This window comes from Aphelocoma coerulescens, chromosome 2, assembly GCF_041296385.1.
Source record: "Aphelocoma coerulescens isolate FSJ_1873_10779 chromosome 2, UR_Acoe_1.0, whole genome shotgun sequence".
Taxonomy (NCBI): domain Eukaryota; kingdom Metazoa; phylum Chordata; class Aves; order Passeriformes; family Corvidae; genus Aphelocoma; species Aphelocoma coerulescens.
In genome coordinates, this window is record NC_091015.1 from 99,997,523 (window position 1) to 100,023,789 (window position 26,267).

The following is a 26,267-nucleotide window of genomic DNA, read 5'->3' on the forward strand; positions in this document are numbered from 1 at the left end:
CAAGTACTTCTCAAATGTGTACAGCACGGATGTCAGTTCCTCCATTTCTACTGTTTTGCTGCACAAATCTGCTCCTACTGAGCTGCCCTAGCAGCTACTGCCAACACAATTGCAAACACTGCTGCCTGATGAGTTAGGGATGTCATGGGTGTAGCAGTTTTACTAAACACTAGTATACATGACTTCACAGATCTCTGAAATTTTTTTAGCCAAGTCCAATCAAATTGCTCTATCAACAATCAAAGGGGAAAAAAAATCATTGATGCTAGGTTCTTGAAATCTCTGAGATTTGCAACTCATCTTTGAAACACAAGCTGTTGCAATTGTTAATTATTTGCAGTTGAACATCAAATTTAAAAAGGAATTTTAAAGAAAGGGCAAGAAATAAGCAAGATACCTTATTGCTTCCTCCACAGATTGGCCAACTATATTTGAGGAGGGACCTGGCTGAGACAAAGGTGTCAGGCTTATCACCCATTTTACGGGCTTGTAATACTCATCACTGGAGCTCAACAGGTAGAACAGCGTGGTCAGAAAAATCACCTGCAAAACAAATTGAAGTTTTAAATTAAAAGGTAATAAATACTTTACAGAATTAGAGTATGCAGCTATGCTTCAGATACTGAATTTTACTGGAAAGGAATAAGATACTCTTCCACAAGCCTGGATTTAGAAAAACACACAGATCTGAAAGAGTAATTTTATCCCCTGCTCCACAAAGGACTTAATATTCACAGCCAGACATTATAGAACTTCTGCCTCTGTTCAGCCTCTTCCCAAAGTCACATCTAGACCAAACAATTAGAATGCTGATAAACATTCTAGTTGTGGGGTTTTTTGGTTCTTTTTCAGCATGTTTAACAGATCAAAAAATTGCTGAATAGTTACATCTATTCTCAAAACAAGCAAACAAAAGTGCCAAATAAATTTGGGCTATCTCAAGAGTCATTATGCAGCTGGGTATCAGATAGGAATTACACAAAAATTCACAACCATACATTTTATGTTACGCTGGCAATCCTAAGAGAATATTCCTTCTGTGAGTTTGATGATGAGTCTCAGCAGAAGTGATAGCAGTTCCATTGTTTCAGTTAAAAGACAAAAAAATTACAATAAGATTGGATTAGCTTCCTCTATGTGGCAGTCAAGTACATTTCTCTTATTTTCCTGTCAGTGGGCTCAGCAACTTCTTGGGTAAGCATAAATCACAAACTGTGTCCATCATGAAACAGAATACCTCGAACAAGAAAAATCCATTTTGTATGCTCCAAATGTAAACTATGGCTTATATTTGCTTCATCTACAAGTTTCAGATATTTCTTCTCTCTTCCCAAGATTAGAAAGAATTCTTTTTTTCCAATCTACTTATATTCTAGAATAAACCAGATCTTAATCTTTTTTTAATGAGCCAAACAGCCTGACTTCCATAAGTCTCTTACTTTCAAGCATTTTATCCAGTTTGCAGACACCTCATGCTCTTTTCCTTCATTCTCTCTGAAGATGCTCAGAAAACAAAATGCAGAGAGCACTGCAGTATTTCATTACCAATCTCAAGAATGGCATCTGTCTCTGTTCCTAATTTCTCTATACTCAGTAAAATGCTACTACCATTTTCCCCCAACTCTACCCTCCCAGACTTTAACTGGAAGGTCACACTCAACTACTCACCTATAGTGACCCCTGTCCAAAATGTCATAAATTGGTTTAGGCTATATTACATCTTCCCAGGTGTTTAGCTTCTGCCTTGGGTGATAAACCAATCTAGCTAATAAAACAAGTCATATCAGCAGATTTAAACAGCATGCTGTTAACATTCATTTTGAGATTAAAAAATAATAAAAATAATTAAGCTTTGTTTTAATGGGAAATAGTCTAGTGCCAGTAGCAGTATAAGCTATGCTTTGTCAGAGTTTCAAATGAGAGAATCTTAAAACTTGAATCACATTTTAACATCCCTTTTAATTCTGCAATTATGGTTATTTTTCTTCCTTGATGGGCTCTGCCATTTCTCCTAAGCTACTGTAATATTTCCTGATTTCACTAGAAAACTCTATACTAAAGCAGGCACCCAGATGATGCTGAGTCTTCCTTTCACTGAGCTCAGCCTAGAGATCCTTCTTGCACATGCAGTTTTCAACACAGAGAGCAGCATATTGCTCTAAGTACAGTAAGTATAATAGCTGCTTATCCTGACTGTTCTTCCCCAGTATTTACAGAAGAAACTTGCCTTCTTAAGGAGATACAAGATAGATGTACCCACCAGCAGTGTCAAAGCCAAAGCGATGGCTGGGAATGAACAGCAGTGGAATAAAATGGTGTTAAGCTGAACTACAAGCTAGGAAAAAATACAAACCCTACTCAATTTCTGCTAAAAGAAGATGGATGTAACCACAGCACCATACAAAATTAACTGAATTTTGGAATATCTGTCTTTTAGGAAATTAAAGTATTTCCTTTAGCACAATAGGTGTAAAAATGCAAAAAGAAGCTGTAGTCACTGAATACAATAAAATATTATCAAATGGCTCACTGACTCTTCCAACAAGTAGAATAGCCTCAATACTACTTTCAGCAGCAAAAGGTATGTACTATCTTAGAGCAACTGGAGGCTATAAGTTTTCAGACCTCTTTTACAGGATATCTGAGATACCTAAATTGTTTCCTAAGCAACAATTCAAGATCCTGCCAATGCCTACAAGGAATAATTTACCAAATACAAACCAGTAAGACTTTTCCATAGTTAAACAGTTGATGGATTACTATTTCATGCTGTAGAATTTGTTCTGTAGCTGCAAACATTAAATACTCTAATTTGAGGAGGGATAGACTGAATTCAAAGAGAAAGCTCTGGGTAAACACTCTCTTCCAGCTGATAATTCAGCATTTCCACAGATACCAAGAAACATACAACCTAATTACTTGTGCATCAGGTCCAGTGATTCAGTAAACACTTTTGTATCTGCTTTTCATACTCAATTTTCTGCTGTAAAGCTTCAGGGTTTTTGTTTGTTGGGAGTTTTTTGCTTGTTTTGGGTTTTCTGGTTGTTTGTTTAGTTGTGTGTTTTACAAAATCTGCGCATTCCCTGCAGGACTGTACATGCCCATCAGCCAAATGGAGCTTTTCCAATCTTTGTAACAGAATAGGAACACGTGTGAGTACACACGTGCATATTTATACACCTGCACAAAGGCATATACATACATCCACGTGCACATGTGCAGACAGGAACTGGTATTCAGAAGTGAAATACAAGTGACACTTCCATAACTAATAATCAGTTTTCAAAAGCCTGGTGAGGATCTGAAGAGTCTTACTGGATTGTGCATGGATGTGCTACACTGACTGACGTTCCGACTGAACATTTTGATGGAAGACGTATTTTTCAAAATGGAGGTTCTGAACAAAGTGTCCATTATTTCCACGTTTTAAAGTACAAACTTTTAAACCTTTTATCAAAATGAAATTCAGTGTTTTAATTTCTATTCAAGATGACTAAAATTGGACTGAAATGTAATCAGTAGAAAAACTAACCACTTTGAGTATTATCTTGTTGGAAAATTTAGGATAGTTTGTGCCACTCCAAACTAGTAAAAACTTTTCTGTAGCAACTAGGAAACTTGAAATATTAAAAAATAAGAGTACAGTTCAAGCATCTAATCTTTAAAAGAATTCCAGCACAGCAAGATCCCAACTACCTCTGCTAAACCAGCTGACTGCACAGTGCCCCAGCAAGAGGCAGGACCCTGCTGGCAGACAAAAAGTCAGATCATGCATCACAGTAACAGCATGCAATGAACTTGATCTAAGTCATTAGGCATCTAAAGATAAATTTTGTGTCTGAGCCTGAGTGCCTTGAAATCATTGGCAATTAGCTTGCAATTTTTGTACATTAACTTTTCAGACACAGTTTTAAATGTGCCATGTTGGGTGAAGTTGTGGACTAAGGAAGAAATAAAATACTCTCATGCAATCTTTTTTTTTATGGAAGACAACTAGAGAACAAATTGCTGATTCCCCTGTAACAATTTTTTCCATCTTCCGAAAGCAATGACTTGTACAGGGATATGCTTATGAGGACACACCCTAAGACTTCAGCAGTTAATGTAGGATATCACAAGTTACAGCTTAGTATCTTCAAGGCCTGAAACAAGAATTTTCAACTAATAAAATGACAGGAAGACTTACTACCTCCTAACATAAAAGTTACACAGATCTTGCCCTCTGTCTAGAATGCCCCCAGACAGGTACGGAATTTGCAAAATCTTAAAAGAATTTTGGTATTAGGTAAGTTTAGAAGATGTTTCCAATGCTTTAGGTTTGAGTTTTCATTGTTACAACATGTGCAATTAGGCTTTTCCAGTAAAATGGGTCATGTGAAGCAATGACATACCACTTACCACTGAAAGCACGAAATTGAGAAGAGCTGTGCCACTGTGGAAGAGGATTGTCACTAATGTTGTAACCGTAGTAAACAAGAGGCTCACATTGCGACTCATCACGATCCACAGAGACTCCAGGATCTGAAAAACAAGGGAGAAGTAAAGCAAAGTCAGGCACTGGATGCTATTAGCAAGGGCAGAGAACTACTTACTGAGTGTTTTGTCTCCATCAAGCTATACAAAAAAGACTTTTTTAAAAAAATCATCTTCCCTCACACCTACACTACAGCAGGTTCTATCAAGTGAAAATGTCTACTTTACCAAAGGTAAGTTTCTATGCAGCTGATTACAAGGTTTTGGAATTTTTCTCCCAATATTCAAAATTATTATGCAAAATTGCAAAAAAACTAGATGTCGTGACACTTTTTATTGTCATTAACATTGCTGTCAAGCAGATCTTGCCTTGAGATCACCTTTTCAAAAGCAGAAATGTTAAGACACAAAGAACAAGGAGTAACACCACAAGGTAGAAATAAATCTGAAGCTTCAAATCAAATACTAAAAGTGCTGCTTCAATAAATTTGTTTTTAAAAGCTTTCATGGTAATGAAATTCATGTTTTTAGTAATATCTGCAGAGAAATGCAAAAGTTGTGATTTTGAGTAAGGATGCATCAGTTAGTCAAGTAACTATGAAAAATAAATCAAACAATCTTAGATAATCTATTAAAATTTGTACTGGCTTGGGGAACTGATTGCTTATGGTTACATACAGTAAAGACTAGTTTTGATGCATCAAAAGGAGGAACATGGAGGCATCCTAAATGCAATGCACACCAGTTTCAAATATGTATTTCATCCAGAAGGAATACAGTAAGAATGTATTAGCCAAAGTGATTCTAACAAATAAAAGCAGCAAGGTCACAAACAAATCTTCTTTCAGGTTAACTAAGGTAACTGGAAAAACTGTAAAGCTCTGACACAAAAGCCCTTCAGGTTCAAAGTTGTAAGTGAAGACTTCAAAACTAGCAACTGTTAGTCTTGGTTTAACAAACGGAAATAAGACTGAATTAAAACAAAACCAACCAAAACTCCCCTAAAACCAAAAAAACCCTTCCCCAGTACACAGCATTTATAAAGCAGACAAAGGAGTGTAAGCCATGTGATCACCTCTCCTTTAGAAGTGAGTGAATCATATCAAACTTAATTTATTAAGCATGAACTTGAGAGGGCGTAAGTGCTGGGGGAAATGACAGGGAATTAAAACCAGAAAGACCTACTTAGTTCATGCTTCCTACTATTCAATGGGAATTATGAATGTCAAAGCTCATCTTTTGCACAGATTTTATTAGTCTCTCTTGAGAATTCAAGTGAGGTTAGAAATGAAGAGGACGCTGCTGAAAAATGTTCTCCCACTGGTACCTGTTCCTTTGCTTCTTCTATGGATTACGAATTCACCCTGGGGGTGCAGCAGTGCTGTAAGCTCATCCAGCCCCCAGGTAACATTATGTTGTGAGGACTGTAAACACAGAGGACAGTGAATTCTGAGGCAATGGTTTGTAGCCAAAGCAGAGGCCTTCCAGTTGGTATTGAGTAAAGATAGTGCTATCATTGCTAATAGCAGGCCTTAAATGGTATGCAAGGTTCCCCTCCCAGATATTTAAGCCTGTTACAAGAACTTGGTGTGTGAACAGGAGCTTCTGTGCCACAGGTCTTCTGTTATAATGTGGAGTTTAATCACAGAACAGCAGCAAAGGCCTTGAAAATAGGGACACAGGTTGAAAACAAAGGCCCCTCAAACAGGAGCAGTGCTTTGAGTAAGAAGGCATTGAAGATGCACAACCTTTAGAGCTAGGAAGACTGCTTTTCCTTCAAGAAAATGAGGTAGGAGCTAAGAAAGGGGAAAAACACCCCAAAAGGCAAACAACAGGACAAGGCCTGGAAAATGTCATGACCTGGAAAATTAATACTTCTCCCAAGTATGACAGCAGATAGTCCAGGGCAGAGGTCAAGGGGCAGGAGTTGTCCAGAATAAAAACACTTTATGAAAGGACAAGCTCCTTAATTTGAGGGAAGATGATGTCCATTAAGTTCCAGCTGTCCATACCTAAGAGCTCTTGAGCCAGCTCATTTAGACTCCTGTGACTCAGACCATTAAGGACAGCCTCTGTTGGTGCCAACTACACAGCACCATCATGATGGTATTTTGTCCTCACAGCTCATGTAGGACATGATTGCTAAGGACTGACCACTTGGAATACATAATGATAAAACTAGGAGACTGTAAAGCAAACCATTAGCATGAAGTGCATTGGTAATGAAAATTGGTCTAGTCAAGTTTTGCTCTAGAGAGTAAAACTAGCCTGATTTAACAGTCTTCTAAATACAAATCACAGCAACTCTTAAGGCCCTCACTTGCAACACATAAGCTGAGCTGACACCAGTGAGAATTCACAAAGAGAGGAGCTTGTTCCATCTGCCAGAGAAAAGCACAATTAGTGGGACTATAGCAGTTTACTTCAAAATATGATGTTTCTCCAGTACAGGCAGGATTTATTGAACACTTTCCGTAGAAGCTTCAGCCTGAGGGCTGATAACCAGGAGTATACAAGTGCAGGTAGTTTCAATGTAGGTATCACACCGTTCAATTAACAGCAGGAATGGTTCTCCTACATGAACATCCTTGTTTGGTGGAGTCATTGATTTGAACTATTGAACTAGTTATCACCAGCATTTGCTTTAGCATAAGTGCAGATAGTGCCTTTCTACAGCTCTGGTATGTCTTATGAAAGCAACTGCATCTTTTACGATGCGTCTCCAACCACAGAATAATTCCTCGTTACCCATATGTATCATTAAAATTTCAAGATACAAGCTTTTCATAGCTAGGGTGAGAAGACAGACAGAGCAAACATTAATCATTACTGAATACAGTACCAGAACGTGCTCAAATACTTCCCTACCACTCACAAAATCAAATGATGTGCAGCTGCACCTTAGAGTTCACAATGCTGTTCGCTTCCCAGAGCCTACTGCAGGTGAGTAGATGAGCTCACCTACTAGGCATAAAGAATTGTTAACACCTTGCCAGCTGAGATGAGTTCTCCAAAACACAACAAAACAAGTGTGAATATTTATGCAATGTTACAGTACTTTCAGTTACTTTTTTATTATTAAATAACTGAAAACCACACCTCTTTCCCCAAACCACTGCTCTGCAAGCAGCCATAAGGGATCAGTGTTTAAAAGAGCTATGAAGCTGTGCAGAATTCAGCACTCCCTTAAACATCACACTGTGCTGTGTCACCATCAGCATCAGTTCCTGTGCCTTTCCAATCTGTAGCAGGCAAGAAAGCAAAATTGCACATCATGTTCTCAGGCATCTAGGGTGTCCTCTTGGCCACTTTTAAACTGGTCAGCACCTGAAAATGAGGGTTAAAAGGCACTTGACCAAAACAGTAATTTGCTGAGAACTTCAAGTCAGCAAACTTCTGGAAGCCAGATAAATCTATGTACGTAACTTGATTCTAAAGATCAACAGACATATAAAGGGAACAAAACTGGACACAAAGATGTAAAAAAAACCAAAAAAAACACGCTAATTGATATATTACTGCAAAAGGGACTGAATTAGCTATAAACTTATGAGATTACTTGAATAAATTACTGGAGCCAGAGAAAATATTAGGATATGGAGTAACTCACTGAAATATTTGAGAAGCTGACTTGATTTAAAACACACAGATCAGTCATGCTAAAGGCACAGAAAGAGAAACCTAACTAAGCTGAAGCTCCCTGTGTACATCTCTGTGGAAGGTCTTTTGTCTTCCTGTTTGGGAGATCTCTGAACGAGATACCACCTGCTGGTGGAATGATGAGTATTCTTGTGCAAGGAGCCAAAAGATCAAATTAAGAAGACATTAGCAATGTCTCCTATAACATCAAGGGAGCTCTGAGTCATCATTCACTGATTTAGCCAGCAGCGATTCACTTTCTCAATGCTACAAGCATACAAGAAATGGAGAAAAAGGGTATGAATGGAAAAGCAGATGAGTGAGGAAAGAATGAATCTTTTTTATTTTTTAGAAATTAAATCTTAATAGTCCAGCTATGTGCTGCCTCTGTAATCCATCTGATAAACTACCTTAGAGTGAAGCATGGGGTGCAAAATACAAGGCATAAGTGAGGATCCATTCTTGCTCTCTTTGCAAAGAATGAGGTGAAATAAACCCCACTTCAGAAACACATCACTGATTATACTATACTGCTTTTAAACACTACTGCTTAATACTGGAAAAAGGCAGCAGTGCTGCTAACACCAAAGCTTTTAGAAAAAAAGCTAACTGGTGACTTGGAAAAGCTTATCTTCATATTAAATCTTCAGGCAATTTACATGTTTATATAGTGAATTACTTTAAAATAATTAAGGTATGTCTACATCAAACAACAGCTAAGCATAACTGCTATAAAGAACTGCACATTTTGAGGGGGTACATAAGTCTTCCAAGCTCTACCTGATACTCAAAATTTTGAATTGATGCGTGTTGTTACAAATTAAACGAACAGCAGCAATTCCCCAGCACATCTACATAAGTGATTTAATTACATGCTTTCAACTCTAAAACAAAAAATTCTTCCACTACAGGAAAAAGCCTGAAGTGAAACACTAGCAGCTGTCTTCCTTTAATGTTTTTCTTAAAGCAATGCTCCTTCACTTATTAAGGAGGAAGAACACTTCCTATGATTTCCATCGATGGAAAAAAGCTTATCTGCTTGTGGCTCTAATGACATTGTCAAATAGCTGTATTTTCAGAGAAAACTGTCATCTGCTCTATTCTGAAATACTTCAGAAAGCCAAGGGGCAAGCAAGATATTTATTTTTTGGTAAACTCAATCTATGCTTAAATATTTGTTACATGCAAGTAGTGTAATCATACACATTTATTCTTTTCCAAAAGTGGAGGAAATCTCATTAGAGCCGCATATCCACTTCTTTACAGCTATCTCATTTTCTTTAAATTATCTCTATGTTAAAAAAAACTGTCAACACAGCTTTAGGACTGTACTGTGTCTTGCCATATTCTTAAGAACTGCAAACTAGCACTGATTTCAAGTGTTCGACCTCACTCTCCCCATGAACACCCCACTCAACCAAAAAAAAAAAAAAAGTTGTTAACAGTTTGGGTTGGAAGGGACCTTAAAGATCATCTGGTCCCAATCCCCCTGCCATAGGCAGGGCCACCCTTCCTTAGGCCAGGTTGCTCCAAGCCCCATCTAATCTGGTCTAAATCTCACTCAAAGTTCCATAAAATATGAAAACAGCAAAAAAGCAAGAAACCCAAACCAAAGAATCTAAGAAAAAAAAAAAATTAAATCCCCAGAACACACACTCCCAAAAGCACCCACAAAATTTAAAATATTAACCCTTCCCAATTCAGTATGCCATTCTAATAACCCATTCTTCTGCTTCAAAATACCAGGAGAAAGATTTTCATGCTGTGGTAAGAACATAAATCCTGAATACAGTAAGGTTGCTTTGTATCTTAGGCTAGGTAAGAAACTTACTTAAAAATACCAGACTTCAGCAAAAACTTTTCTTATTTTCATAATCTCCATGTTTTAATGACCTAAACTAGCACAGAGATCATATTTTCATCAATTTTAATTTAAAATATTAGTATGAGTAATATTTATGCAATGCACTGTAAATGAGCAAGCCAGGAAAGAAAATGCTGCCCAGTAAGGATGTGAAATTAGGATTTAGAGCTTTATACTAAGCTGACTGTTTTACAGTCTGTCATTAAGGACATGAGTATATGGAGAAAAAAGACAGGTGTTTCCCCACAGCTGATGAGTAATGAGTTCCTGGAAATAAACAGGAAAGCAAGTCAATTGCTGGCACTTTTTTTCTTGAACTTCGAAACCAGTTTTTAGAAGTAAAGCAAGCATGTTAGCTAGATGAAAATTTTAATATTAATGTTTTTCCATTCTTAAATATTTATTCTCTTTAGACTTTTCTTCCCCTCTCTCTAGCCTGCTTAGATTACTGAAGCACACTTTACATCATGGTTTCTGAGCACTGTGCAGCAATGCTGCAAATGACACGCTCTTATGTATCTCCTCCTTCTGTTCCTCTTGCCTAGAAGGAAACTCCACATTGATTTTAAATCATGATGTGCTGTGCATTTTTAAATCCTCTGCCTCAAGCATGCATGGCCAACTTTGAGAAAGCATTAAGCAAATTTCATTATTAACTGAAAAAAGGTTTACTGCAATAAAGTTTCTCTCAGCTTTTTCTTGTTTCATGTCTTGTTCTCTGGTAGAAGCTGTAACAATTTAAGCAGCAGTTGGGAAGACAGAAAAAGCACACATGCCTATCAGTCTAAACCAAGAACTGCCTGGAGGCAAATACTAGCTTTAATTACATCCACAGAGCTGCCATGGTGCCAGTTAGGTATAAATAATAAGTCTTCCAAAATTGAAGATACTTCTAATAATGACAACAGCTCAAGTCAAAGATGAACTGTATTGGGGATTGACTCTGTATATTAAGCATTTTGGACTTAACATGCTTTTTTAGTGAAACACTTCAGTTTGGACTGCTTTCAATGCTTCCTCATTTTCTCCTCAATAAGGTGAAAGGTTTTTATTCAGGAATTCACACTGTGTAAAATATTTATTTCACTCTCCACAGAACTTTCATAAAAAAGAAAAATAAGCTGCTTTCAATCCAACAAATAATAATAATTTGAGGCAAAAAAAAAGATGACCCTCTGCTTTTATTACTTGGTTTTATTTTCATAACCTCTTAGTTAATAGCTTCTTCAGTTATAACCTGAACCACCTCGTTTCTTCTTTAAAGAGAAAAGACTACATAAAATAATGCATTGAAAAATCAGCTTGCAGGTGACACAGGTAACAACCTGCCTCAGGAAGACAGCTGGGAAGCTGGTATCCATGAAGATGCTGAAATGACAAGAGCTTCTTTATCATAAACATTTCTGTTTGTTTTACAGTTATATCTTAAATAGGTTTACAATAATTGCTTAGGTAATTGTAAGTAACACTAGCAGTGTTTCCCTAATTTTCCATGTACTTGAATCCATAACCTTAGTGGTACTCCAAGGAGAAATTGCTATCAGTTAAAAATTAGACCAATTTCGTAGTAAGTACAAAGAATACATACAGAGAGAAATGTTTCAATGTTATCATGAACAAATGATGCAACATCTTGCCAGTCCAGAATATCTCCAAGCCAGCTGTTTTGACGGTTAATGTGCCACTTGTGTCCTTTGTGTCTTCCAGAATGTGTTACATTCTTAAAAAGAGACAAAGAAAATAGACATTCAAATAAAATACAGAGAAATGAGAAGTCAAAAGCTAATGGTTTACACTGATGTTTTCTTAATGAGGAATAGATCCAACATGCATCTAAATACTGAGAGCTGCTTTAACTGGTATCCCCAAAAATAGCTGGAAGTACTCTGTACAATGGAAAAATTAAAATCTGACAGAAAACTGTAGTTAATGATTCCATTTAATTACATATCTGTATATCCTACTGATTTAACTCTGTTAAAAATTAACTACTGCTTGACTGACACAATGGTATTTTTTTGCTTTTAATGAAAGCACACAAGAAAGAGGTAATGATTTCAGTTACTGCCTACATAATTTACTGTTTGCAACATCCAAGTTTTCCCAGTATAGCCTATAAAGAAAAATGCAAGCAGAAGTTGAAGCAAGTATTTTTCTCTACTATTAGTTTCTACCTCTCCACAGGTAATGTTCAATCACACGAAATCTAAAAGCTGAACTGGATGCATGGAGGATTTCTTCTGACTACACACCTTTGTAACTGCAACACAACAAGACAACAGGACATAGCCATAAAAACAACAGCTAACTCCTTAAGTGGCTCCTCCCTAATTATGAAGTTGCCTATTGCCCAGTGAATCATACCTGATTACCATCTTGAATGAGGCTATTTGACTCAGTCTGGGACTGTGACAAGTGTTTCAGAGAAGGATGCCAAAAATCTCTGCAAGCAAGCTTAAGCAAACCCGCTGACTACAACATCCTAGTCTTTAATGGAAGGAGACTTCTCAAGTTCTTAACTCTGATTTTTATAATAAGCATTCCACTACTTGTTAAAATTTTCAGAACACTTTTAGCCTTACCAGCCTGCATTCAAAATGACACTATCTTTTTTTGCCACAAATGGCAAGTAACATTCCAAGTGAGGTCCCTGCACTGATTTATCTAAGAGCATTACATTTTCTGCTTATTACCAATTCTCTCTAGATGCACCATTACACTTTCGTGATGCACAATTAGCAACCTTCATTAACAATCCACCACCAACACAGAGACCTTTCTTCTGAATGGGCAATTTATGTAGGGCAGAACCATATGAGTAATCAAAAACCTCCCTCCAACAGGCTTTCTGTATTTGTAAACTGTATGAAAACCTATCATCTGTTCATCTAGTTCTATACTGAAAATGTTACTTCTTTAATGCAGAAATCTTCTCAGAACTTCAGAGGTACTTGAAAAATAACTGCATGAAGAAAAGTGTTAATATAATCACAATCATTTAAATATACAGACATATTTCAGGAATATGACTTCTGAGTTTGGTATTTCCATTGCGCAATGACTAATGAATTGGTTTTTCCTTTAAAAGGCAGACAGCACTGGCAGCATAAAAATGATTTAACTCTTGAACTTTTCAAGATTCACTGTACAGAACCCATTATAAGATGGCTGCAAAAATGCATTGTAAGAAACTTAACAAGAGTACAATTACTTTCACAATTTCAAATTAATAGAAGTTACACAAATCATGCAGAAGACCAGTTTCTTTTTCCCAACACCTCAGCGACACAAAAATTCAGCAGAAAGTGCTAAACTAAGAAACACTAATTATAAAAAGTGAGAAAACCGTAAACTAAATGGCACACATAAAAACACAACTACTTAAGTGTAGGACACAGCTCTGGCTGTATTCAAATTGTGACTGCAGAATGATCTGTGCCTTACACACTTGACATTTTTACCTTCTTTTTACTGACCTTTACTCAACCTTCCAACTTTCTGCTAATCCCTTCCTCAGAAATGCAAACTTAGCATAATTATCTCAGAGTATTAAGTGATAGTTTATATAAATACCATTTAAATAAGTTACCCACCTTCACAAACCAAGAGTGATAAAGCCTGTCCCAGAGCTCCAGCACTTGTTTCTCAATCACAGCAGTGTTATTTACTTTTTCTCCTAAAATCTTATGGAGCTAAAACACATAAAAATCTTTTATTACACAGAACAGAATAAAGCAGCCATCTACTGATGAACTTCAAGCTTGATGAATCACATAAGAGCGTCTGTAAAGGTGTGTCTCACACCCAAATTATTAGAAAAATTTAGTATCAATATGAAATACACACCTCAGACAACATGGTTTACAATACAAAGACTTTGTTAAAAAACGTTCTGCTGCACTAAGGACTTCTTTCTGAACTGAAAAACCAATGCTGTCTCTAGAATGCTTAATCCAAAACCCTTGATCATATCTTTAGAGTAAATATTTCCAATAATTTCAGATGTGTGCTAGATACCAAAATATATAAATAAGAATCTTGGCAAATTCTTCTGAAGGAAGTTAGCTTAACTATATAAATTATGATTAAAAAAATGTCCAGTGTACCACACCCAGCCCACACAGAAATTAGAATACAGGGGAGAGGGCGGGGTGGTGGTCACAATGGAAGTCCACGCTGTCTACGATAGGACAGCTAAAGCCAGTTAAAAAAGAACTACACAATTTCATTTGATGCATTTGCACTGGGAATCATTAGAATGATGACAGATTCTTCAGCTCTTAAAAATAAACTATCCTCTAAGCAGAAAAGACTACTGAAATCACTCCCACTCTTCCTTCAAAAGTCACAAGCCAGAGAGTAGAAAGAACAGATCTGTCAACAAAATGGTTAAGCACATGGAAAAGAACTACTGACAAATATATTTTTATTTCTTTGTACTCTTATGAAATACAAGCAATTAAAGAACAACTGGAGCTTTTTGAGAGCTGACTCCTACCTTGTGTGTGATCCATTCTCGGCCATACTGGTATACGTTGTTCGCTGCGGAATTGAGCGCCTTCTGAATGACCTGGGCTTCTGGGAGCCAGCTGGGGGGCAGGTTTAAAGAAGGAAAACAAAGTTAACTGCTAAATACTACACACATTTCATCACACCCAAAACACATTGCAAATTAACATTTTTGAAACAACAACAAATCATTACGGTTAAATACATATAAACTTATTCCAACTCAAATGTTTCCTTCTACATATCAAGGAATAGATTTTCCCATAAGCAAAGCACAGTTAAATCTAGGGCATGTCATTGCATTTAAAATCCTTCAAGGTTCCTGAAACCTTAATTAAATTGATATCTCGACTTTTTCAAAAGAGATCTCTTCAATCTTTACGTGTGCTATTCACACTAGTTTTTTTCCCCCCAGAGTTTTCTGAAAATACTGTATGAAGCAGTCTCATCTAGCTGCAAACATAACCTTCTGAATTACAAGCTGAATGTAAATTGCTAACATAGTTTCCATGAAAAAGCAACCAGCTGAAAAAGGGTTGGGACATCACTTATTTCTAAGTCCTCACCAAACTACCTGCTTGTGAATTTCTTCAGGGACTCACATCACTTTCAAGCAATGTACCCTACTGAGTTGCCAGCATCTCACCACTTGTGAATATAGGGCACACAATCTCTGCTTTGACTTTCTTTTGACATCTTGATTTCAACGGCACTTGTTGGAGCCCTTCCAAAACAAAACGAAAGCACTCAGGAAATAAAACTGCTATACTTGTTCACCTGTCTGAAGATCAACATGGAAGCTCTTCTGTCTGTATAAAACTTCAGAAATATTCCAGATTGGAATTCCAAGACATTTCAGTCACTCACCTCTAAACATAATATGAGCATCAAGCTCTGAAAGCTGGTAAAGCTTCATGGATTTGGCAAGAGATATTCTTACTCTTCGTGAATTAAATATACTGTTCTGGATACTTCAAATTTGGAAGCAAACACTGAAAGTAAAATGTTATGCTACAATTCTGCTAATTTTTCAACTAGTGTTCCAGTAGTTTCATCATGTAAATAAGCTTCTGATAGTCAAATTTCCATTTTCATTAGTCCCACTTATTTCCATCTTACAGCAAAACAGAAAGGCCAAACAACACAAGAGATACCATGAAGAAGTAAAACCACTTTAAGTGCTTTCTGTTCTCATCACTGTGATTACTTTAGTGCTAAAGCATGTATTACTACAGTGGTTATTAACTACATCCTTTTAGTTCTGTTTTTGAAAAATCATTTTGCTCTTATAATACAGAATGTGCTTTCTTTCAATTTTCTTAAACCACCATCACTTTTGATTAGAATGGGCCCTTGGAAGAGTCAACCGTTCTTATTCTGGAGAGATCTTTTTTTCCTGGCATTAAATTGGTATCTCACCTTTGCCCAATGTCTGTTTAGCTGAAGCAGAATGAAAGCCACCTGGAACATGTCCCCCCTAAAATCACACTTTTCAGTCTCACTTATTCCCCCTCAGATGTTCATGCAATCACTCCTTTATTCACCAGCATGCCCTTGTTTTCCTCTAGATGCATTTCTCTCAAAACCTTCTCTCTCCCTTAACATTTGCCTTGGTGTTTACTTTAATCATTACACAGACTAAACCTTACAAACTTCCCACTGTGCACACTATACACATCTCCCTTAATAGGAATGGCCCTCCCCAACTGATTCATACCAAACTCTCCCCCCCCATCCACCATTCTTTCCACCCTTGAACTCTTCTTCAGTTCACTCCAGAAACAATGTCTTCAACTCCTATGCCCTCAAAGGCATTCTGCATCGATCTCTCTACACTGAAAAATAATTTAGCTCTGTCTTGAAACTTTCCAGAGAGAGCATTCTTTGCCATTACTTTCCTTTTATAGGAAAAAAATGCTGATCTCTTTTTTTCTCGGCACTATACAGGTTTCTTCTCCACAACTGTAGCTAGAAGCTACGTAGAGCCATCCTTCGCCACCAAAATCCAAATAGTCCTCAAATGAAGTATCACACTCCAGAATGATGCATAAACATCCCTGCTGTCTGAGAGTTTAGCTTTTACATCTGCCTGAGAGAGCCACCTACATTTCTGTTCATCTAGGGGATTTTTCAAATTAAAAACTATTCATTAGAGCACCTGGAAGTTTGTTCACCCTCCCTATACTATTTGCTTAACTTCAGCATTCTTACTTTGCCCATTCTGGGTGACTGGCTACTGTCTCATTGATCAAGCTGCTTGTGACTTGAATCATGTGAACGCTCTCCTGATGTACCTAGATTAAAGACAGAGAGGAGAAGTGTTATGTAGTGCAAACTACAGCTCTTCCTACATTCAGAAAGACTTTTTTTTTTTTTTTTTTTGGAGAGGGGGCAGGTATTGGGAGGAAGAGGGAAGAGGATGGGGTGGTGGGGGACGAGGAGAAGGGGGGAAGTGACCAGTTTGTACATTTAAAAAATAATTCTTCCAATGCAAACAACCCACTATGAAGAAGGAAGTTCCATTAACCCAAGAAAAACCTAGTCAATACAATAATCATCACTCTGTTTTGACAATTCTGGTCACTAGTAATAGCAAATGGAAATTTAAACCTTATCACATCAGTGGAAAAAAATTTAACAGTAACAGCAGTGCTGTCAAGGGAAGCAGTAAAATATAAAGCACAGTTTCAAATATAATTTTTTAAGCCACGGATCAAAGAAGCGTAAAAATTAATGAATATTACTCTAACATGACCAGTCATGCTATGAAGTGCCTGACCAAATAAATTCTTCAGTAAGAATGATAAAATACACCTTTTATAAATATCTTAATAGTCCTTTTATGAATATAAGGAAGCTTTAGGCAGGAATGTTTGCACAACTTCTAAGGTTTTCAATTTTAAGTACTTAACACTATATATGCTACATTTTGGAAAAAGGAGATTGACATCATAACCGATTGATCTTTGTTCCATAACTGTACTCAAGTCAAACATTCAATCTCCATTGACCGTTTCAAGTATGAAAACAGCTCCATTAGGGAAAAAGGAAAAAAAAGTACATGAGTGACCTCTTCTGGTGAACAAAAAAAAACCAACAAACCCACACCCAACCATAAACCAAAAATCAATTTCAGAGAATATCTGATCATGAATCTCAGTAATTTTAACTCAGAAAAGGATACCCTGAGGATATTGCAGGCAATTACCAAAAAATTTGCAAACACACCTTAAGCATTTTGCAAATGTTTCTGATGCAAGGTAAATTAAAAAGAAAAAATTCTAAGTAGTTCTTCTGTTGACAAGGAAGGTGTTGACAGGATGCAAAACAAATCTGTTCCTGTAATACATAAGCTAGTAATTCTTTCACTAGAATAAATTTTGCATTTCCAAATGTCTATATATTAGCCTTGTCATATATGTAAAAAAACCACAAAAATACAAAGAAATATAAATATTGATATTTTGGTATATTTTTGTATATTCTATAGTCTTGGAATGGTGACAAGTTCAACTAGAGAGCAATTAGTTCCTAAGCATTTATAAAAACTCTTTAAGCTATACAATCTCATATAAATATCAGTAACCTCCATCAGCAATGAAAATGAGCTCTATGGTTGTATTCATTAGCACACTGTACCTTTGCTGTAAGGAGAAGAGCTAGCAGAAGGGTTCCTATCACTAGCAAAAATATTATGAAAATGCTGATTATTTTATCTAGCATTTTCTCCAACCACACGATAATCTGTGCAGGAAAAAAAAAGAAAAAACAAATTATAGCATATAAATCAATCTTTAATGAAAGCAACACTATATGCTATGCGACAGTATTGTTATTTTTATTGATAATCACAGTACAAAATCAGGCTCTAATCAAACAGCATTTATGCCCAAGCTTGGAAATGAACAATTAACAAGCAATGTTAGCATGATTAAGGTCATGGTATGACATGTGATTTTGCAAAAAACATGTACACATTACCACACAACACGGCAAGCTCTCTGCAAAGCAAGCAATAATTCAACAGTAACTTACTAGACCTAGAGAAGTACCTAAAAAAGACATTCATGTCATCTAGAACCCAGAAATTTGTCTTTGTTTCTTGTCCTTCAGCAACTTGGAAACTTACAGACACTGTCTGCACAGGATTTCAAAGCTACCAAGGTATACTGTAAAGCACAACCATAACTTTCAGATTTGAATAGCTAAGAGCCATCTAAATGACAAATGAGGTATTTTTGCAAGTAATAAAATTTTTAAAGCTGCCTCATCACCTTCTGAACTTAAATGGGACAGGTGGGGTTCTACATTATTGAATATCAGGCCAATTATTCACCATCAACTGTTTCTATCCACTTCCAGTCTCAGGAGGATGCTCAGCATTAAGCATGCATCAGCTAAACTGACTGATACAGGAAACAGGCATGTTTGTTGCTCTGTCAGTTTACAAAAAGGCTCATTCTATACATGTAAATAAGCAAATGGTGATACCACATTCAAGTAGAGAAATTCTGATAACGTCATTCAAAACAATGAAACTGCTCAGTCACATGACTTTGCAGAGTGCTCTGGAATAGTGCAAGCTGAGCTTCATCTCATACACAAATTGACTGTTTACATAAAAAGCTGTGAAAGCACATGCAAATATGACCAAATACATTCTTCTAGCTCCTATGGTTCAAATACCAGGTCTATTTCTACTCCATTTAGCATTACTACAGGAAAAAGCAACAACACAACTGTAAAATTTGTGATTTAAGAGAACTGAGGTCAAAGCCAATGTGTGGTAAGCAAAAGTACTTTCCAGTACAAGTTATATATTCAACAACTAAGTTGGTAACATTTTAGTTAGAGATCTTATAAAGCTACTAATATGCATGCTAATGGTTTACATTAGTTCCTTCTTCATTATTTACCCTAGCCCTACACATGAAATCAACCCTGGAACAACAAACTTCTCAGACTGCTGTGTGATGATTGAATTGGTCAACACTGAAGTTAGATCTCCTATTTGAAAAAAGGATTTTTTTTTGTGTGTGTTCACCTGGTAGCATCTGAGCACTTAATGTACATCAAGCAATTATTTTTAACCTTCAGGCTTTTACAACCAGCTCCTTGTTTGATCTAAATTAACTCAAGGATTATATTCAGCATTTTAGAACTGTTGTTCAAAATGATGACAAAAACTAAAAGAAAGCAAAATCCTTTTAAAAGTAACAAGGTGTTGAGCCAGCAAGTTTTTGTAACAAGATCTGCACTACATTAAGAACTGCAGAAAGGAACTCAGAGAACATGAGGCAATGTGAAAAATCTTTTGTCTTACATAGTTTTAATGGTTTTCAGCATTGCTGAAGTATTTCAGCCATCAGAAATGCCTTGCCAGTGGCTGGAAGGAGGTGACCTGCCTGCAGTAGTACTGCAGCTCTCTGAAAAACTTTGAGTACTCCCTACATAGGGCATATATATGGTATATATAGAGGTTACCTCTTTGGAAATAAGACTGAAACAGGATTTGCCGCGCCCTTCCAAGCTTCATGTACATCTAATGATTATGCAAGAGAAGCAAGAAATAAAAGTCCTTGTTTTAAAGGACAGAAATCCAAAACATCACCAAAAAACCACCACTGGATGGGCAGGGGAAGAAAATTTTACAGCATGGACTTCAAAATGAAGCTACTAAAAATTAAAGCTGCCCTTGTCATTTCAGACAAAGTTCAAACTGCTATTTACTAAGTCAGAGATAAAAAAAATCCAGTAGTCTTACACAGAGCACCTTAATCAGATTCACTGAATCCATGTAACTGAAGTACTATCAAAGATTTCCAAAAATGCTAGGCTCAATGGTTGTGTGAGGGGTATCCAATAGGTGAAATCTCAGTGGAGCTAAGGCTGAATACATTAGATGTTTTGCCACGTAGTAACTACTGGAAGGTCAAACTCCAAAAGACCAGGATGACGACTCTCTCCGAGATGGCACATGACAGACAAGGTATCTTTCCTGACACTTGTACTGTGGGTGCAAACATGCCTGACTGCCATTAAAGTGCAGCTACAGCACACGTAAATCCTGGATTACCTTTAATCTAGTTAGCAAAGTCATGGCAGCATTGATGATGTACTGGTACCAGCAGCAGCCTCAGCCAAGCAAGTCCACCTTGTCTCTATTTACTCAGTCAGGCAGCCCAAGGAAGGCTTGATGAAAGCAAGCACTGCCAAGCCTACAGGTACTGCAATTACATCTCTCAACACAGGCTTAAGGGGATCCAAGTTATACAAGTGGTACAGACGTATCACGGGAGAAGACTGAATTGCACTGAGTATCGTAGAAGTAAAAGCAGATGGACAACATTCACTTAAGGCTATATTTACTCCTTTTTTTTTTTTTTTTCTATAAAAACACACTTCATTTCCCTACATTAACCCCCAATACTTCCTTAGCAAACCCTCACCCTTTGCACACTCATGCTAAACAATGCATAGGAGCAGCTAAGCTACTCACTGCAGGGAAGCTACACTGTTAAATGCCTGTGTGGTTGTACTTACTTACCACTGAATCAGGTCCAGACTTCACTCCTACCCCAACCCTGCCAGGCCTCCCTTTACACCCTTCCTGTAAACCATGGGCATGCACACAGAGACAAACATGTACTGACTAAATGCTACTCATTAGCCAGAGGTCATGAAGTTTTATATTTGGTTCCAAGCTTCTAAGCTAAAGGTTAGTCAACAGAGGAAAGCTGAGGCTGCCACAACATCTGAAATTATGCAAAGGTCAAGGAAAGGCAGGCTCCTAAGCTACAGAAGGTCACACTCGTAAAACCAAACTGAGATGTTACTGATTTGTGATAGGCTGTCCAAAAAAACCTATCCTTAACTGTCACAGTTTTGAAATGAAATTATCAAGGTTTGTTTTTTAAATTTAGCTCACTGTAAAAAGGTTTTTTTGATTGAGTTACACTCTATTGGAAAGCTCCTCAATAATTTGCGAGCACTTCCTCTTTCAGCTTTTGGATGATGACACAAACCATATTACACTAAGCTGTAAAAGAACTACAGTCCACACTTAAAATTCAGAAATCCTGCCACCTAGACAGGTTCTCCATGTTATGCAGTATGATACATCATCTATGAATTAATATTTGCATGTTGCATACTGCACAGCCTTCAGAGCAGTAGTTTTTCTAGCATGTTTGATTTACTACATTACCCAAACAGTGAAGCACACCTAGGCATCCACTTCATTTTCAATTGAATTTACATAAAATTACCAACAAGAACTTTTATTATTTTTTGTAAACAACTCCACTATTTATGAGGATTTTTTTTCCCAAGACATTCCTTAGACTTGTCATTTCCCTTTAGTTCAGTTAAGATTTGAAGATACCATCTCCTTAATATTATCTGCAGAGAATAAGGGGAGTCTGTAACCAGAACACATCCCAAGGTTATGCTGAAATGAATCAGCTGAGTAGTTAAGCTAGCAAAGGTAGAGAACAGTGAATGTGAGGTCTCAAGTCTACTTAAACCAGTGTCTCTCCAACAGCAGCAGCAGAATTTAGCAATTCCTCCTAAAGACTCCTGCCACAGAGAATGTTATTAAGAACAAATTATGCTAAACTGACTGAATCTATTCTATACTTTGAGCTACATATACCATGAAAAGGAATCAAAAAGCCAAGGTTTATCACTAGCAGTCATAATCAACCATCATTTCAAACTCTGCCATATCCATATGATTTTTAATTTCCTGCTGGATTATCAGAAATTTATCTTGGTGTTCTCTCAAGTAATTCCCTTCAAAGACAGGCAAAAAGGAGAAAGACACACACAAAAAAATCACTTTTTAACTGCAAACCAGTGTTCTGTATTACAAATCTCCTCCTTTCTTTGCCTCTGACAGAGTATGACTTTTTTAATTTTTAAAAAAATCATCAAAACACCACAGACAACAAAACAAACCCACTGACTGCACATTTTTTTCACTTTTTTTTCATTGATTATAATATTACTACTGTATGTTCATGCACAGAAGTCAACACTGTATGTAATACTATAGGACTTTCAGGATTTCTACTTATGAAACTGTAAAGTAAACCAACAGTTTTCAAAAATAACTCCAAGGAACTAAAAAAAACCCACACTCTGTTAAGAAACTATATCCACAAGGTTTTGCCAAATAATGCTAATTTCTAAACTGAAAATAAAATCCAGGCATTTTAGCATTTAAAGCAGTTACAGTTAAATTTTTTTTAGAACCTACACATATTAAGGAAAAAAAACATATCTACACATATGAATTTTCAAAGAAAATGACAAATTCAGAGCCAGAAAAAAAGCAGTTGAGACTACACGTTCTCTTGTGGCTCACCAAACACAGCTCTTCACCTGAACTCTGCCAACAAACCAATATCTAATAAAAAAAATTTATGAAGAATTACGGTTGCACATATTTACTAACCACAAGTCACTCACATAAGACAAACATTTCAAAGTTGGGAAATAAAAAAGTAATTTTAAAACAGGAGAAATACAGTCAAGGGCAAAAGAACATTAAAAAATGCCCCTCTTCGTGGACAATTTTAACTGAACCATGAAGCAAGCAACTCCTTCCTCTTTTTCAGAAACAGAAAGCCCTCTCAACATAGAATCCTGTGTTCATTTATTAAATATACTGAAGATCAAACTTTCTAAATTCATTGTATCTGCTCAGCCTAGAACTACATGTGTCACTATTAGCATTATTCCCCATCAGCCATTCATGGCAGATACCAGCCGTGTACCCTCACTTCCTTGTTTACAAGAACCTTTTATATATATTTTATCACATACCAGATTTTCACCTGTAAACTCTGAGGGTTTTTGTTGTTATTTGTTTTTTATATGGTGCCTGCTATAGGCATCCCTCCCTAGCTCTTCACTTGTCTGAAGCAATGCCACTGCTCAAGTCACAGAGAGATATCACTGAATTTAGTTGCTGTTCAGATCTCAGTCACACATGAAGCCAAAGCAGCTCTAACTTCTCTTGGGATGACAGTTCCCCAAAGAACAATAGTTAAACCTAGTTAGCTAAAATGAACCATGGGAACTGGGAATAACATTCCTTACAAAACATCACACACTTCTTTTAAAAGCTACTCAACAGGAAAAAAAAGATTTTAGCTATACCAACTACTTTTTTTTTTTTTTTTTACTAGCCTCTCTCTTCAGACTTGTTAAGAATCAGCAGTTCTGAGGCCATGCAAAGTCTCATTTTGTATGTATTCACTGCTGGTACACTACATACTATGCCTGTGTACACAGACAAGTTTGACACTTCAGAAGTAAAAGATGGACAGCACTCACTGAACCCAGTCCATGCACTTACACTCAGCTTTATAACTGTGCTTTACACCCTTGCCACTCCCATGTTAATTCAATTAACTGCTTTCTCTGAGCAGAGAGCAGCTCTCCAGACTGGAGAGAACTGGTTTTGTTAGGTGTACAAGTGGGGACCAGGTGAAGATCAACTGTTCTTAAATAAAAGTGCCCATAAATCAAACTACCCCTTGAAAGGCTAATGCAATACTCTGCTGTACAAAACATTTAACTGTGTGCATTCACTGGAGTAGAAGAGATCAGATAGAACTATATGACCTTCAGTAGCTTATACCAAGAGCTGGAAAAGAGGCATTTGAGAGACAATTCTATGAAGCAAGGCATGTTAAAGAGTGTTCATGCTGCAAAATAAAAAAAAAACAATTATAAAAAAATCAAACTCCCCAAAACCACAGAATCCATTAGTTGGAATCACAATTTTTCCATTTATTTACCTTCTTATTAAGCCAGTGCCACAGCTTGTCAGTGGCAGGGGGAGATGGAAGAAAAGGGAAAAAAACACAACACAGTGGAAAATTATTGAAAAATGCAGTAAATAGGGGAAAAAAAGCAATGAGAGGCAGGCAAAGTCATCCACAGAATGAAAATGAAATTGTTCTAGACACAAAGGTAAATTGCAATAGGAAGAAAAGATCATAACAACTTCTAAAGCAAGAACCTGGGTTTTTACTATCAACATGCACTTTTGAAACAAAGAGGGATACAACAAATACGAACAACTTTAATGGTATTAACAGAGCTATCAGCACAATCTGGGCAATTCCAGTTTAATTATACTGAGAGCTACCATCAGATTTCAGAGCAGGACTTGTAAAAGTACTCCAAGAAGGGCATTTCAGCAAAACACCAAATCTTAACAAGAGACATTTGTTTAGGGCATTAATACTCCCATTCAGGCACTCAAACACTCCCATTCTATGCATTTCAAAACACTCCTATTATGTCAATTACTGTTGAACAGATTTTATATGGTTTTTTGGTACCACATTCATATTAAAGCATTCATATTCAACAGCACAACATCAAATACATAATTAAGTCTGACATACAACAGCAAATTGTAGATCATATAAATGTATAGATTTCATGCAATTCTCCTTGCACCTCTCAACGGTCAATTTCTCCTTTTGCACTAAAGTTATTTTTCTTTACTGATGCTCACCCACATGCTAAAGTACACCCATTTTAGAATCTAGTTCATGTAGGACTACACTCTTAATTCTAACCATTAGTAACCAATTATTAGCATAAACACAACAGTGAAGAGCTTTAATGCTGTTATTCATCTGTGTTAGGGATTAAGATCACATAAGTAAAGTTTTGTTTCTCTCTGAAAACAAGATCACTGAATTCTCAGTAAATCTAGCATGTTTGCCAGCTGCCAGAAATTATATTAGCTCCCAATGGAAACAGAAGGTAAGAATATTTCAAATTTATAAAAATCTCATTAATAAAGTTGATCAAGTTAGAAGCAGACTGACAAAGAAACATGAACATTAGGAAACATGAAAATAAAATATGGCACAAAGCACCCACGTTTACTAGCTTTTACTACTCATGGAAAGAGTCACAGTCAGAGAAATCCATTACAAAGGTTCAAAAGCCTCAAACTGACACTGTAGAATTTGTTTCTACTTTACCTCTTCACTTATGGAATAACTTATCTGTGAAAAAAGGGAAAGTTGTTTTCTGTTTCAATGACATACTTTTAACTTTACTTCCGCACTTTAAAACCTACTTCATTTTGGAAAAACCATAGATCTCATGGTTGTATTGCTCCCCTTTGCAATTCTGTACAAAATACAACAAAAGAGCACTATGATTTTAGCAGAATGTGAAAGGAAGTCTTTGGTATTTTCCTCTAATTTCAGCCTCTGGGAATTGGATAATAAATACAGTAACTAGGAAATAAATAACACTTGAATGTCAAAAATAACAGTATTTTTTATTCTTGTTTAAGACAATACCTGGGAGGCTCTACCTGCCTACTAGCTTACCAATACTGATGTTTAAGTAGTTCTACAAATGTAATCAACCTGCATTTGAAAATAGGCTACAGCTTAATTCTAATCTTCAAGTCATACAAAATTAATAAGGCTATAACCGTGTTTCCAGTATTTTATTGGAAAACTATTCATCTGAGATCTTACATGTCTATGAAAGTATTTTCTAAAATAATGTAAGTACTGGCAGAGATTCTGCTTGTTTTCTGTGCTTGGCTAAACTATATGCTAAGTGTGGTACCAGAAGAAATAAAAGTTAACTTTATCCAAAGTCCAAATAATGTAAACAATCCACATATAAAATTTTAGTGCACTATACCAAGAAAAAGCATGTAACAACTACATGATTCACTCAAGTATACTAGAAAGCATGCATGTAAAATATTAGTACATTCCAAGAAGTA

The 26,267-nt window shown here is 36.5% G+C and overlaps 1 protein-coding gene across 2 annotated transcripts in view; it reads right to left on the reverse strand.

The window, feature by feature from the left end:
• Positions 1-26,267, reverse strand: part of TMEM245 (transmembrane protein 245) — a 79,360-nt gene that overhangs the window by 28,076 nt on the left and 25,017 nt on the right. Inside the window, exons 7-14 of one of the 2 annotated variants that reach the window (XM_069004151.1) lie at positions 24,295-24,318; positions 18,125-18,229; positions 16,697-16,779; positions 14,475-14,565; positions 13,570-13,668; positions 11,565-11,696; positions 4,399-4,521; positions 398-543 (exon numbers count right to left, since the gene is read on the reverse strand). In XM_069004151.1, the coding sequence (XP_068860252.1) occupies positions 398-543; positions 4,399-4,521; positions 11,565-11,696; positions 13,570-13,668; positions 14,475-14,565; positions 16,697-16,779; positions 18,125-18,229; positions 24,295-24,318 (803 nt within the window). The remainder of the gene's footprint in view (positions 1-397; positions 544-4,398; positions 4,522-11,564; positions 11,697-13,569; positions 13,669-14,474; positions 14,566-16,696; positions 16,780-18,124; positions 18,230-24,294; positions 24,319-26,267) is intronic. The other variant, XM_069004152.1, reaches the window with a different exon arrangement.